The sequence below is a fragment of the Thamnophis sirtalis genome, unplaced genomic scaffold (genome assembly GCF_051295495.1).
Source record: "Thamnophis sirtalis isolate CommonGarterSnake01/CBP01778 unplaced genomic scaffold, rThaSir2_p1.2 scaffold_6, whole genome shotgun sequence".
Classification (NCBI taxonomy): Eukaryota; Metazoa; Chordata; class Lepidosauria; order Squamata; family Natricidae; genus Thamnophis; species Thamnophis sirtalis.
In genome coordinates, this window is record NW_028261386.1 from 95,172,894 (window position 1) to 95,186,067 (window position 13,174).

A 13,174-nucleotide genomic window follows, 5' to 3' on the forward strand; every position below is an offset into this window, starting at 1 on the left:
TAATTAGTGTTTCCAATATTTCTTAGAAGGGTCCTTGGTGTTCTCTGAGCAAGGCCCCTTCATTTCAACCCTTAATTATAAATATTCTTCTTTATCAATTTCTAGGAGCCAGACTCTATCCCTGGGAGGAGCAAAGGAAAGGTTTCCAAATAAAGGTAACTATCTCAAACCTTTAAGTTCCTAGCCTATCTTTTGACTGCTATACTGCACGTTATGCTATTGAAATAACATCTGCCTCTGTGTTCTATCGAGAGCCTGGCCTAGATTTGAATCCAGAACTTTCTTCTAACAGTGCTCAAGGCACAATGCTAGAAATTGGGAGACTGTAAGTTCTAGTCCTGCTTCATGCACAGCCAGTTGGATGACCTTTTGATCACTCTCTCTCTAAACCCTAGGAAGCAAGGAAGTACAAACCACTCCTGAGAAATCTCGACAGGAAAACTGTACTGACTCAAAGGCACCCCCGCCCCCACGAAAGATAATAAAGAGCCAGTTTAGTATAGGGATATATAAGTGTTTTGATCTTGCCTTGAGCATGGACCAGTTATCCCCTCAGCCTTGGGAAGAAAGCCAGGGCAAACTTTCTGAAAATGTTGAAATGAAAAAATGCAGGTTGCTAGGTGTTAAAACTGACTCAAGGCATACACACACACACATAAACACAGCTGATAAATTAATTAGGGGGATAAAGATTGGATCCTGAATCAGCTGCCTGTTTTTGTAGGCTGAAAATTGGCAAAATGGCTATCTTCATGCTATTCTCTTGGCCCTGAATCATCTCTTGCCAGGAATTTTCCAGAGAGCAGGGTAGGAGAAACCCTAAGATCAATTCACATATCCTTGCAGGCAGACTCACAAAGTAAACTAAATGGGCCAAAGGAGGGGTAGGCGACTATTTCTGTGTCAAGAGAAATGATACTCTCAAAGAATGAATTGAGAGAATGTTGATATTCATAATTTTTCATTTATGCAAGTCATGTCAGGATTTGTGTCAGCATATGTTTACGGATACTTTTCTAAACCAGGTGAAAGTGTGAAAAAGCAGCGCTAGAAACATAATGCCCATTTTGTGTGTGTGCACGCGCGTGTGTGCGTAAATGTTATTTGGGAGAAGGGAGAATCTGAGCCATTGCTCTTGCTGGTCTTCTTGCTTCCAATTGGTCTTTGGAATTCCATTTCTCCAAAAACTCTGCAACACACTTAAATGTTTTGGCTTCTCTCATCTTTGAAGCAAACTGTTCACCACAACCTTCAGTGAAAACTAAGACAAGTGGAAAAAAATATGACTGTACTAATATTGATACAAACCAACCGCATGAAAAATGAGTCATACAAAAGTTCTTTCACATTTTGGCAGTTATGAAGATAACAATTTTAAATGCAATTTTAAGTGTAAAAAATCAGAACAAAATATAAAAGGTGCAACATTTATAAAAAAGACTGAACAGAACAATGCAATATAATCCTTGATGATCTTGTTTCACATTGTTTTCTATTGCACATGTTAAAGTCAAGTGACCTAACTTTTACAAATTCATTTTAAATTGGATAGAACTGTTTTAACTTCTCCTTTACTGCTATTTTTAGATTGAGTTAATATTTCTTTTCAACCAATTTAATTCTTTATAAAAAGTTTTTTTTTTTACAATGCAGGATTATTTTTATTCTGCATATGCACATTTAATTTGTATCTCTTTTAATAGAATGAACTAAAGTAATATAATGCAACATGAAATATAATTACATTAACCTTTTGTAGTTCTTATTAATAATTTCATACCAAATATGCTATTGGAAGTATTTCTTTTTCTTTTAACCATGCAAAAATAATTTTAAAAAAACCAGCACTGATCTTCAGCAATGTTTTCTTAGAATAAACCAACCAGAGCCCACTGCAGTTTTCAGAGTAGTGCAAAATTAAAGAGAACCATTTCCATTAACTAATTGCACCTCAAATATTTTTAAATTGTGAACAATTTCTTATGAAAATGGTCAAAGAGGACAAAGAGATTAACTAAGCCCAATGGATAAATTCACAAAGTATATATTTTGTGACTCTTTAAAAAAGGCTAATATAACCATGATTCTAATAGGTTCCCTTAGTTACTGGTTCCCCAATTAAATTAAGGTGGCTAATTGTAGGAAAATTAAAACCACCAGATTGGCAAACTTTACGTACCTGCTCTACTAAATTTTTGTGTTGCTAAAAACCTTAAGCACTTCTCAGAAGTGTCCAGTTGCCTTAGTTTTTGGAAAATATCTTTATTTCATGCACTTAAGACTTTTTCTTTTTGAAATGTTCATCCTAGGTTATCTTTCTGTATCTTTGTGCTTTGGGTAAAACATTGGCTGGAGTGCAGAGGTTGTCTTGTAGACCTTTTATCAGAGTTCATTATGAGAGTTTTTATCAGCAGCTTTGAACATCAGGATGGAATTGAAGATTTTTAGGGCTGGTCCCAGTTTAATACTCATTATTTTGACAATGTCTGCTTGAGTCATTAGAAGAAAAGCTTCCCCATCGATTTGCTGAAAGGAAAAAAAATCTACATGTTAATGACTCCACAGTGTTATGAATGTACTCTCAACTCTATAGCAGTAATTTAAAATGGGACCTATCTGTTCACTATACAGATATAGTGAAATGGAATTTGTTAATCTTAAAAGTGAATTGAATTCTCATTTGTTCATTGCATGAGAAATATTTCTCAATGGTGTTTATCAACTTTCCCCACCAAGACTGTCATCTCTCCTGCTTCTTTAGTTAGCAAAAGTGACTCAGCTATAAAAACAGGTCAGGATGGGTTTTGTAAAATAATAATAATAATCTATTCCAGAATTCTTTGAGCACCTGTTCAGCTCAAGTTTCTTTTAACTTATATCCAAGGACTAAAGGGATGTGAAGCTAATAATAATTTATCTCCTAAAAGACAGAAGCACGCCAGAAGCATGTTGCTTGCTGTATGTAGGAGGTCTGTGAAAAGGCTTCAGAAGAACTTCTCTGGAATATGCTGGAATATTTACAAAGCGCTTTTCACGTTCTTTAAAAAAAGCTGCATCACGGCCGCTGAAGCTGTCTGTAATTTCTTCTGCATGTGTATGCAGGCATAATCACTTCAAGCAAATTCAAGATGATATACTTGTGTTGGTTCTAAAACCTCTTTTCAAAGGATTATCACAGCCTTCATATGTAGCTTTTGAAATCTGTCACAATGATTATATGCAAATTCCTGCATACCAATTATAAGCCACTAGTTTGACTTAAAATAGGATAGACAGTAAAGTTATTATATTATATCCCATCCTTTAGAGAAATCCTGATATTTTAAATTATGGTGGTATAGAAATATTTTTATTTTCCTAAACACTCTCTTTATCTTAATCAAGACCATAATGCATCAAAGACACTGGGTTAGTTTAGTCTTCCCCTTTTTTCATTACAAGCAATAAATAGGGACAGAGAACATGATGACTTCCTGATAGCACTGAATTACAATTGTGAGCACTGCTTACCATGCTGCTTGGACTGGAACTAGATTAGCAACATTTAAAAATTCACAAGTCTGTTATGTATGCAGTAAACAACATCCCAATATATTAAATGGGAATAATTAATTAAAAAAAGAGGTTAGTATCATTGCCCAATTTCTTTTTACTGAACACCTCGCTTTGAAGAATAATTATACTCCCTGAAATGTATGTCACATTGAAACTTTGAACTTACCAGGCACTAGACATTGCCACATGCATATAACATATGCATATCACGTAATTTAAAGTAACACTTGAAATATTCTAACAACAGTGCCTTTAAAAATGCAGCCTTGATTTAAGAAAGAAGAATTCCAATGCCACTTGAATTTCTGGGACAAAATTAATTACACATTTTATTTCACTGAAGTCAGTTTTAAGGCAATTTAGTGAAAACCACGCTGAGAGACTATCTTCAGAAATGAAATTAAAAACAGGACTGATTTAACATAGACATGTTATCTTTTGCCAATTAAACATTATATGAAACCCTGTAAGGATGCTGAACGTTGATCACTCAAAGGGCTGATCTGTTATACTCACCTCATCTTTGAATACTTTGCCATGCTCCTCACAACCTGGCAAACTCCGAATGAACTCTGAGACCTGCCAATCAATTTTAACAAAATAAAAGAATAAGAATAATAGAATAACTGTCCATTTAGTTCATTATCTTGGTTCTAAGTGATAGAAATTAGGGGAAAAAAGCAAATGCTTGTTTCAAAAGCTGGCAAGAGTACAATCCCTTCTTCCAATTTTATAAACAGCAATGGTCAGCTCTCTAAAGCCTATATTCCACTTAACCTTTTTTAGTTCTGTTTAAAGTCCTTGATTTATAACTAATTTTTAGTGGCCATTTGAAGTTACAATGACGCTGAAAAAAGTGACTTGTGCCTGGTTTTCTCACTTTTGATCACTGCAACATCTTCGCGGTTATATGATCAAAATTCAGTTGGCAACTGGCATGTATTTATGACAGCTGCACTGCCCCATGACCATTTGTAACCTTCCCAGCTGGCGTCCAACAAGGCAAGTCAATGGGAAAGTTAGATTCACTTAACAACTGCAGTGATTCACTCACTTGTGGCAAAAAGATCATAAAATGGGACATAACTACCTTGCTTAGTAACAGAAAATTTGGAGTCAATTATGGTCAACCATAACTGGGGAGCTGTAGATGTACTTACCTGTAACAGCATTTCATCTATAAATCATGCATTTTTGCCTCTTCAAATTTACTGATGTAAATGTTGATAAAGCAAGAGTGCTTAGCATGTAGACTCTAAGCCCCACCCCACTCCATCTATGCCTGACCCACAGCTGTCTCCTGTAGCCCCTGACTGGCAACCTGTAACCCATGCTGAGACCACCAAGATTATCTCCGAACTCAAGTCAGGCAAAGCTCCTGGCCTTGATGCTATTCCCCCTGATCTGCTAAAATCTAACCCTGAATGGTGGATTCCTCTTTTGGCAAGACACTTTACGTATATTCCTCTGGCAGGGTACCTACCTCCTGCAGCTTAGCAATTACTGTGCCAGTTTTTAAACGAGGAAATAGAAGCAACCCAGCTGACTATCGCCCCATAAGCCTGCTCTCCATTATTGGGAAATTGTATGCTAAATATCTTCATCGCAGACTCCTCACTTGGGTTGAGGAATCCAATATTATTGATACTGAACAAATTGGGTTTAAAGCGGGTTGTGCCACACTGGATCACTGCTTTGTCCTAGCGCACCTGGTCAACAAATATACTACTATACCAGATGGCAAACTCTTCACTGCTTTCATCGACCTAAAGTCAGCGTTTGACTCAGTCCCTAGGGGTCTGTTGTGGTCAAAACTGCTCAAAAGTTCTATCGACAGATGTTTGTTGTTCTTAATTAGGTCCTTGTATAATCAGACCTCCAGCCAGGTCAGGTGTGGTCTGCAGGGAGAACTCTCTAATCCTATCCCGATTAAGAATGGAGTAAGGCAGGGATGTGTTCTGGCTCCTCTTCTGTTTAATATATTTTTATCTGACCTGGCCGGTTACATTGGACATATTGAGTCCCACTCCCGAAGCTGACAACTACAAAGATCCTGCTTCTTCTTTACGCTGATGATGCGTTTCTCCTTTCATTGTCAAGGCCAGGACTGAAAATATTACTTTCTGTTTTGGGGTCTTACTGTGCTGAAAACCATTTGGCTATTAATTATGATAAATCGAAAGTACTAGTGTTTACTAGAGCCTGGAAATTGTATAACTGGGCTATCAGTGGCAATGTTGTTAAGCAGGTTTTCCATTTTAAGTATTTAGGTATTCAATTTCAGAACACCGGTGCCTGGCGTAGACACCAAACCCAGGTGCTGAACTCGGCCTCCTGTAGTCACCAGCAGATTTTAAGATTCTTTTATACCCAGGGTGGCCAGTTCATTCCTTCTGCCCTACGTATTTACAAAGCCAAAACGTTAACCCAAACCCGGTATTCCCATATGATTACGGGGTTTCAAGGATTGCATTGAAAGAACCCAGGTTGCTTTTCTTAGAAAACTTCTGGGTCTTCGCCCTTATGTTGGTTTCGCCATTCGTGGAATGTATGGCCTGGATTAACACCTTTAAATGGTGGTTTCGGGTGCTTTTTCTGGCAGTTACCTCTCCCTAGAGTTTGCGGACTCCTATATTTCTTGCTGGGAGAAAGAGCTGCTGAAGAAATTACATCTGCTAGGTTTTACGGAGGATGCCTTGGGAAACTACGGCCGTAAGGACGCCCAATTTAGGGTAGTTCAATGGCTTGTGGACATTGATTTACAATATCTACGAGCCAGAGCCAACAAAACTTGCTCCCCCCTGACTCTCAACCAACTTAATAATTATGGATTGAGGATAGCTTCCTATTTTTATACTTTAACCATTCCCAAGTATAGAAGAGCTTTTTCCCTAGCTCGCTTTAATGTCTTGCCTTAGCACTTTTGGATGGTCATTTTAAGAGGCTCCCGATTAACAAGCGGCTATGCCCTTGTGACAGAGCCGAGGTTGAAACTGTGGAGCACGTCCTTCTATTTTGCCCCATGTATAACGCAGACAGATCTAAGTTACTGTCTCTTCTTGAAATCGTCCCTTCTAGACCTAATGGCTGTAATTTGTTTGTATATTGCCTTGGAGATGGCCCCTCATACATCACCTCTCAGGTTTCCAAATTTTTCTTAAGAGCTGTAACCATTAGAGGAGAACGCTGTAACTTCCCTTAGTTAAGCTTTTGGTGACTGATTGCTATGATGCTATGATCAATTATCTTATGTCTCTTTTGTAGTACTCCTGTTTTGGTCTGTGACCGTAAATAAAATTATATAATATCTATCTATCTATCTATCTATCTATCTATCTATCTATCTATCTATCTATCTATCTATCTATCTATCATCTATCTATCTATCTATCTATCTATCTATCTATCTATCTATCTATCTATCTATATTTCTAACTCTTCTCAATAATTACTCTTCTGTAATAATTAAATCCATAAATCATTGTTTCAGGGTTTTTTTTCTTTAGCAAAAAGGCCATTAAACTTTCCGGTTTTTAAAGTGAAAATTCCATTTTAAGTCATACCTCATCTGTGCTCCATTTAGAAACTTTACTGGCAGGAATCCCAGCCACTGTAGGAAGGAGCTTACTGTGCTGTTCCCACCGCAATGGAAATGCAGGAATTGTGAGCTTGGAAGATAAAATGACTGGCTGTGGATGGGAACTTCTGCTATTGGTTTCCTTGCTGTCTGCAAGCAATAATAAAACAAGTCTTACGATATGATCACACTTGTAAAGGAAAGGTATGTTCAGTATAACGTACTTGGCCCATTTGGCTTATTATTACTAAATAGCATTAATTAATGAATACTCTATATTCTATAGAGTATAGCAATAGCACTTATATACCGCTTCACAGTGCTTTATAGCCCTCTCTAAGCAGTTTACAGAATCAGCATATTGCCCCCAACAAAGTGTTTTTTTTACCCAACCTTGGAAGGCTGAGTCAACTTTGAATCTGGTGTGATTTCGACTGCCAAATTTCAGGCAGCTGGCAGTCAACAGAAGTAGCCTGCAGTACTACACTCTAACCCACTGCACCACCATGGCTTGTGGCTAGATTACAAGAAATACTCTAATCTGTACTAATTATTTCTGGGCTAGATACATAACTTTTCCTGGACACAGTCTAAACTATCTTATGTGCTTACTGCTATGAAAAACAATGGAAACTGTTCAGCCATCATTTTTTCTGCATTAAAAAAAAACCTATACTATTGCTTCATTTCCCAATGGTATATGGGAAATTCCTAGTCCCTTCCTTAAATATTGCCATCTTATAGGAACTAGGAAGTGTATCTTTTCATTTGGAAGCCCCTGCGCTATGGAACACTCTTCTCCCTGAAGATCTACCCTCCTATAAAGCACTGAGGACCTGGGGGTCCTGCAAACTCTGGGATAAGTTAAGTGGACTGCACATTGGAAGCTTGACTTGGTGCTATGATTTTGGTTTTAGTTTTAATGGTTTTAATATGGCTTTTGGGTTATTTTAATTTTTCTCTGGGAACCGCCCAGTTTGTTATAAGATGGGTGTCTATATAAATGCTGTGATTGTCATTGTTGTTGGTTTTTAAACCCAAACCTGAAATTTCTTACTGGGCACTCTGTTGTAATATTTTCTTCTATTTATCTCCTTTTTATGGTTGTCCATAAATGCCAGTTTCACAAACCCAGCACACACTAGTCCTGGATGAACAATTCACTGCAACTTATAGCTGGTCACTCACAATTCACCTAACAAAAATGAAAGCTTTACCTCTACATTGTCCTATGAGAGACTGCTTTTCCTTCTATTTTTTTCAGACTGAATTCTGCATTCTTTCTTTGACTACAACTACTAGTTTGATGATAATAAAGATGATGACAATATTGACTTTGTTAGCATGTCTGTATTCTATAAACTGCCTAGTCTCTTGGGATTTAAAACAATCCCACGTCTTAAAATAAAAAATAAGTTAAGTAAATTCCATCTTTAGTCACTTAGTATAAATCATTATTTTTATGTTTACTTATATCTTTATTTATTTATTTTTTACCATTGTGAACTCAGAGTAGAATTCAGGGAGACATGGCCTGAATCCCCTAAAGGCAATCTAAAACTAAACAGTGTTTGGAAGGCAACTTAGTGTGGTTCTGGTTTTTCATAAAATGCTTTATTAATGAAATTATTCCATAAAGCCAATTGGAAGTATTAATTTGTGTCACTAGAGAAACTTTTGTACAGCACATGTAGCAATAAATAACAGCTACCTTTGGTTTCATTTATAGATAATACTTCATTTTCCATTTTTCTTTCTTCGCAGCCAACTTTCCCAGTGAGTTCCTTGGCATGTTCTCCCCTAAGTAATACAGAAGCTTCACATTTAATTATCTGGTAATGATAATAATATAGGGTTTTTTCACTTCTAGCTAAACATTTTATAAGATACATAATACAAATTATAATGTATGTAAAATAAAATATAGAAATTGAAATAAAATTATTTCTCAAAACAAAACAATAACAAGAAATCTTGTTTCATAAACTAATGTTAACTTATATAATTAATGTTTCTGGCTACTATATAAAATTGTACAAAACCAAAAACCAACTTAATATTTTCATCTCTATTGTCTTCCATTAAAAAAAAAACAGTGATATCTTTATATATCAAGGCAAGATGTTTTCTTTAGAGTGGAACATCATATAAAATTACTTTGAATTCCTTCTACAATTTTATTAAGTGTTAAATGATGAGTCGATAGATAATTGATTCCACAGAATGCACACCAGGCATATAAAACCCCAAGGATGTGATATCATGGTTCTAGCAAATGGAATTGGCAACACCTTTTGATCTACAAACCATATTACTTGCTCAAACATGTAAGGAATTTTAAAAAGCCTGAAGCCACCAAGTGATAATATGGCTATATTCGAAGACATTGGACAGACTGTTTGAAAAGATGCAAGTCATTCAATAAAAGTGGGGAGCTGTAGATGTAAAAAAAAAACCGCTGTTCGCAGCAGTCAAAAACTAGAAGCATTGTATATTCCTAAATTACAACTTATACGAAATTTATCCATCCATCCAATATATATCCCATCCATCTAAAAAAAACAACCCAACAACATCTGGGCAGTGAACAAAGTTAAATATAACATTCTATTAAAACTAAAAAGAAAATAAATTCCACTTATCACATACATTCACACCAGAACTCCAGAATTAATATCCCATTCTAATGCCTGGAGAAAGAGTCTTCACAGCCTTCTAAAAGAGTCAAGATCATCCACATATCAAGGGAAGCTGCTTCATGGGGCTGTTGCCATGACAGAGAAAGCATGCTTTCTGGGACCCAGCAGTGACACTGCTTCACTAGGGACCCCAGAACATTCTCACTGTGGCAGATATTGTGAGATGGGTAGAAACCACTGGAATTTGGGAGTCCTGCAAGCAATCTGGCCCCATGCCATGCAGGTCTTTAAAAGTGACCGTTAGCCAGTGGAATCCATATGTTATATGGTTAAATGGGCATACCATGGTGCGCTCAAAATTACATCTGTTGCTATATCCCAGACTACCTTAAGCTTCCAATTGGTCTTCAAAGGAAGCTTCACATGGAATACATTGCAACCGTTCTTCCAAGAAACATCTAAAACGTGAGTAGTTGCAAGCAATGCCCCTCAATTTAGGAACAGATGCAACAAGTGAACAATATGTATTTATACAAAAGCTCCTCAAGCTGGAGCCATCAATATGGTAGAAACTTCTTGCTGTGTACCAACTGTGCTTATGGCAGTGTAACCCCATTCAGACTTAATGATGGAAAATTGAAGGATTGTACAGCCAGGGTTGATCTGAATCCAAGATTTCCGCAACCAGACCCATACTTCCTCCATGCATTAGGAAAACACCTCATTTGGATGATCTGGGATAGAGGTGTACAATTAAGTATTATCATTGTGCTGATGACATTTATCCCCATGCTGAGGGATGACCTTAATGGATGACAGTTTCATGTATATGTACAATAGGAGTAGGGGGAGAATCAAGTCATATGGCACAATACAAAGTAGAAAGTTAGGGCTGGATGTCTCTCCACCCTATCAATGCTAACTGGAATTGGTTTCAGAGGGAGGAAGGACTGAAGAACAGTGGGAAGTCATTATCCTTCTCTGAATGAATAACTTTATAACGAAGTAATGTCAAACAGAAAACCTTGGTGTCTGACTACTAAAGATGCATAGAGTTGACAGCCTTGAAAACAAGCGAGGAAAAACTAGCATTTTTCAGGATAATTTGTACATAATAATTTTCCTGGCACCTTTACACGATATATTCTACAGCAAAGCTGTGAAAAGTAAGACATTTTAGATCCTCGTTGAATTTACAGTATCCCATTGTACTCCAGAAAAATGACTGAACTATTTTCAGGAATAGGAAATTATGCCAAGCCATAAGATGTTTCATATCGAAGCGTCATTCTTTTTTAATTAGCCATGCAGATGAAATAAGAATATGGGCAAAAGACAGTTTCTTGCCAGCAGATGCTGGCAGGTGGTCCATTTCAGGAGAGAAAAAAATTATATTCAAACGTATCAAGCAAAAAAGGCCCGTTATATTGGAATTCTGTTTACTATCAATGGATCTAGTGACACATAAGACTAAATCATAAAGCAATTTTTATTGTTATAGATTAGCCTAGGAAATTATGTTATATCCGAACCAGACCATTATTTTTTCTTTAACAATTTTGGCTTAGCATAGCTGTGTGAGCAGTGCAACTATCGTATCTATTTGCAAGCTCCACATATGAGCCTATAGCAAGGTGCCACTAGATAAAGAAACCATTTGCTGCTCAACCTGAAAGGAGAGTGCCCTAAGGGTTCTGTGTCCTTCATTTAATGTGGAAATGCATTAAACTAAAACGTGCTGAAAAAGAAGACGTTTTTATCTCAACAGCAGGCTATCCAGCTGTACAACAGCAGGGCTCTTCACCAACCCACTTTTGGCATGCTTGCTATCAACAGAAATACCTCTTAGATTTTTAATGTTAATTGTGTTTAAAGCAAGTAAGAGTATGAAATACTTTAGGACATGAACTCCTTGTACAAAAAAATGTTGTTTCTCAGATTCATTTACTTTATTTTCCTGTGTTTGTAAGTAAAAATAAAACTGGTTAGCCACATACATTTCCTTTTGCAACTGCAATTATGTGGGGAAAAAACCAAGCATGATTAAAGGGAGGATTGACCAACAACTCTATAATTTAACAAATAGAGATGCACTTAAATAAATTTTAATTGTTAGATGTTCTATTTTGAAATATAGAAAATAATTAAGTTACCTAATTTCAGTAGTAAAGCAAAGAATTGGGTACAGTTTTAAAGAAATAACTGCAATAGAACCTAGTCAGATGAGTATTTATTGGAAAAACACACATGTAACTGTCAATCAATCTGCTGTCAATAAGCCCACTATTTAAATTTAGAATCATAAGTATATTGCAATACTGAAATGTGCAACATTGAAAAACAAGAAGCAGGTAATCCTTAATTAACAGCTGGTCGTTTTACGAAAGTTTGTAGTTATAAAGACCTCAGGCTGGGTGCTTTATGGTTTGCAATGCACTTCTGCCCACTGAAATACGTCTTCTGTAGACACATGACTGCACTTTACAACAGGCTGCAATATCCCATGGTCACGTGACCAATTTGTGATGTTTTTGTTGGGTTTCCAGCATTTTTGCCAGTTTCCGGCAAAAAAATCCCACCCTTGCCCATTCAAAAGAATGGGTTTGCTGAACCTTTTTAATCACTATGAAGTTTTAAAAAAATGGATCCAGACTAGTGGTGTCTTAATTTATGATCACAATAACTTATGACTGAGTTTCCTGTAAGAGAACAATATCTATATTCTGCAGCAATGAAAACAGTTAAGAGAAACTGGTCAAAACAAAATAAGACAGTTAGGTATTACCTGCTATCATTGCTTACAATGCAAGCTCAAATTCATTTTAAATATTTAATTCAATAATGTTCAGAATACAGTGAAGGAAACTTCAATATCAATTCATAGACTTTGATTTTTGCTTAGAATGTTGCATGAAGTTGGCTACTGTGAACTATAAATCATTGTTTGTGCCTTAATGTGTTGTGAACCTACCTAATTCTTAAGCATGATGATCTAATGTGATGTATGAATAAATGAATGTTGAGTGGCCGCTCAGAGATGAACAGCCATTCAACATTTATATCTTCCAGTTTCAGGGAAGCAGTTTCTAGTTATGAAGAGCATTACTCGGAATATAAGACGCACCTTTTTACCCCCTAGAAGAGGGTGAAAATTTGGCTGTGTCTGTAGCCCCACCCACTGGCCCCCACCCTTTGGCCTCTGCCTCCCAGAAATTTACCTCTTTGCAGCAAACAGAGAAAATGGGACTTGCGAAGGTGGCAGTAGGCTATGGCAATCCCTGCAGCCTGAAACAGCTGATGATCGGGGGCCCAGAGTTTAAACTGAAATTGAAAGCTAAACTTGCTGTTCTCTGCAACAAGGCAAATTGCTGAGGGGCAGATTTTTTTTCCTTTTAATCAGGCT

The 13,174-nt window shown here is 36.7% G+C and overlaps 1 protein-coding gene across 3 annotated transcripts in view; it reads right to left on the reverse strand.

Annotated features, from left to right (window-relative positions):
* Window positions 1-1,350: 1,350 nt before the first annotated feature.
* The window catches only part of L3MBTL3 (L3MBTL histone methyl-lysine binding protein 3), a 102,104-nt gene continuing 90,280 nt past the window's right edge, over window positions 1,351-13,174 (reverse strand). For all 3 annotated transcript variants that reach the window (XM_087718501.1, XM_087718499.1, XM_087718500.1), the window contains exons 19-22: window positions 8,844-8,932; window positions 7,119-7,282; window positions 4,072-4,134; window positions 1,351-2,526 (exon numbers count right to left, since the gene is read on the reverse strand). In XM_087718501.1, coding sequence (XP_087574627.1) covers window positions 2,383-2,526; window positions 4,072-4,134; window positions 7,119-7,282; window positions 8,844-8,932 — 460 coding nt within the window. In that variant the 3' untranslated portion in view covers window positions 1,351-2,382. The remainder of the gene's footprint in view (window positions 2,527-4,071; window positions 4,135-7,118; window positions 7,283-8,843; window positions 8,933-13,174) is intronic.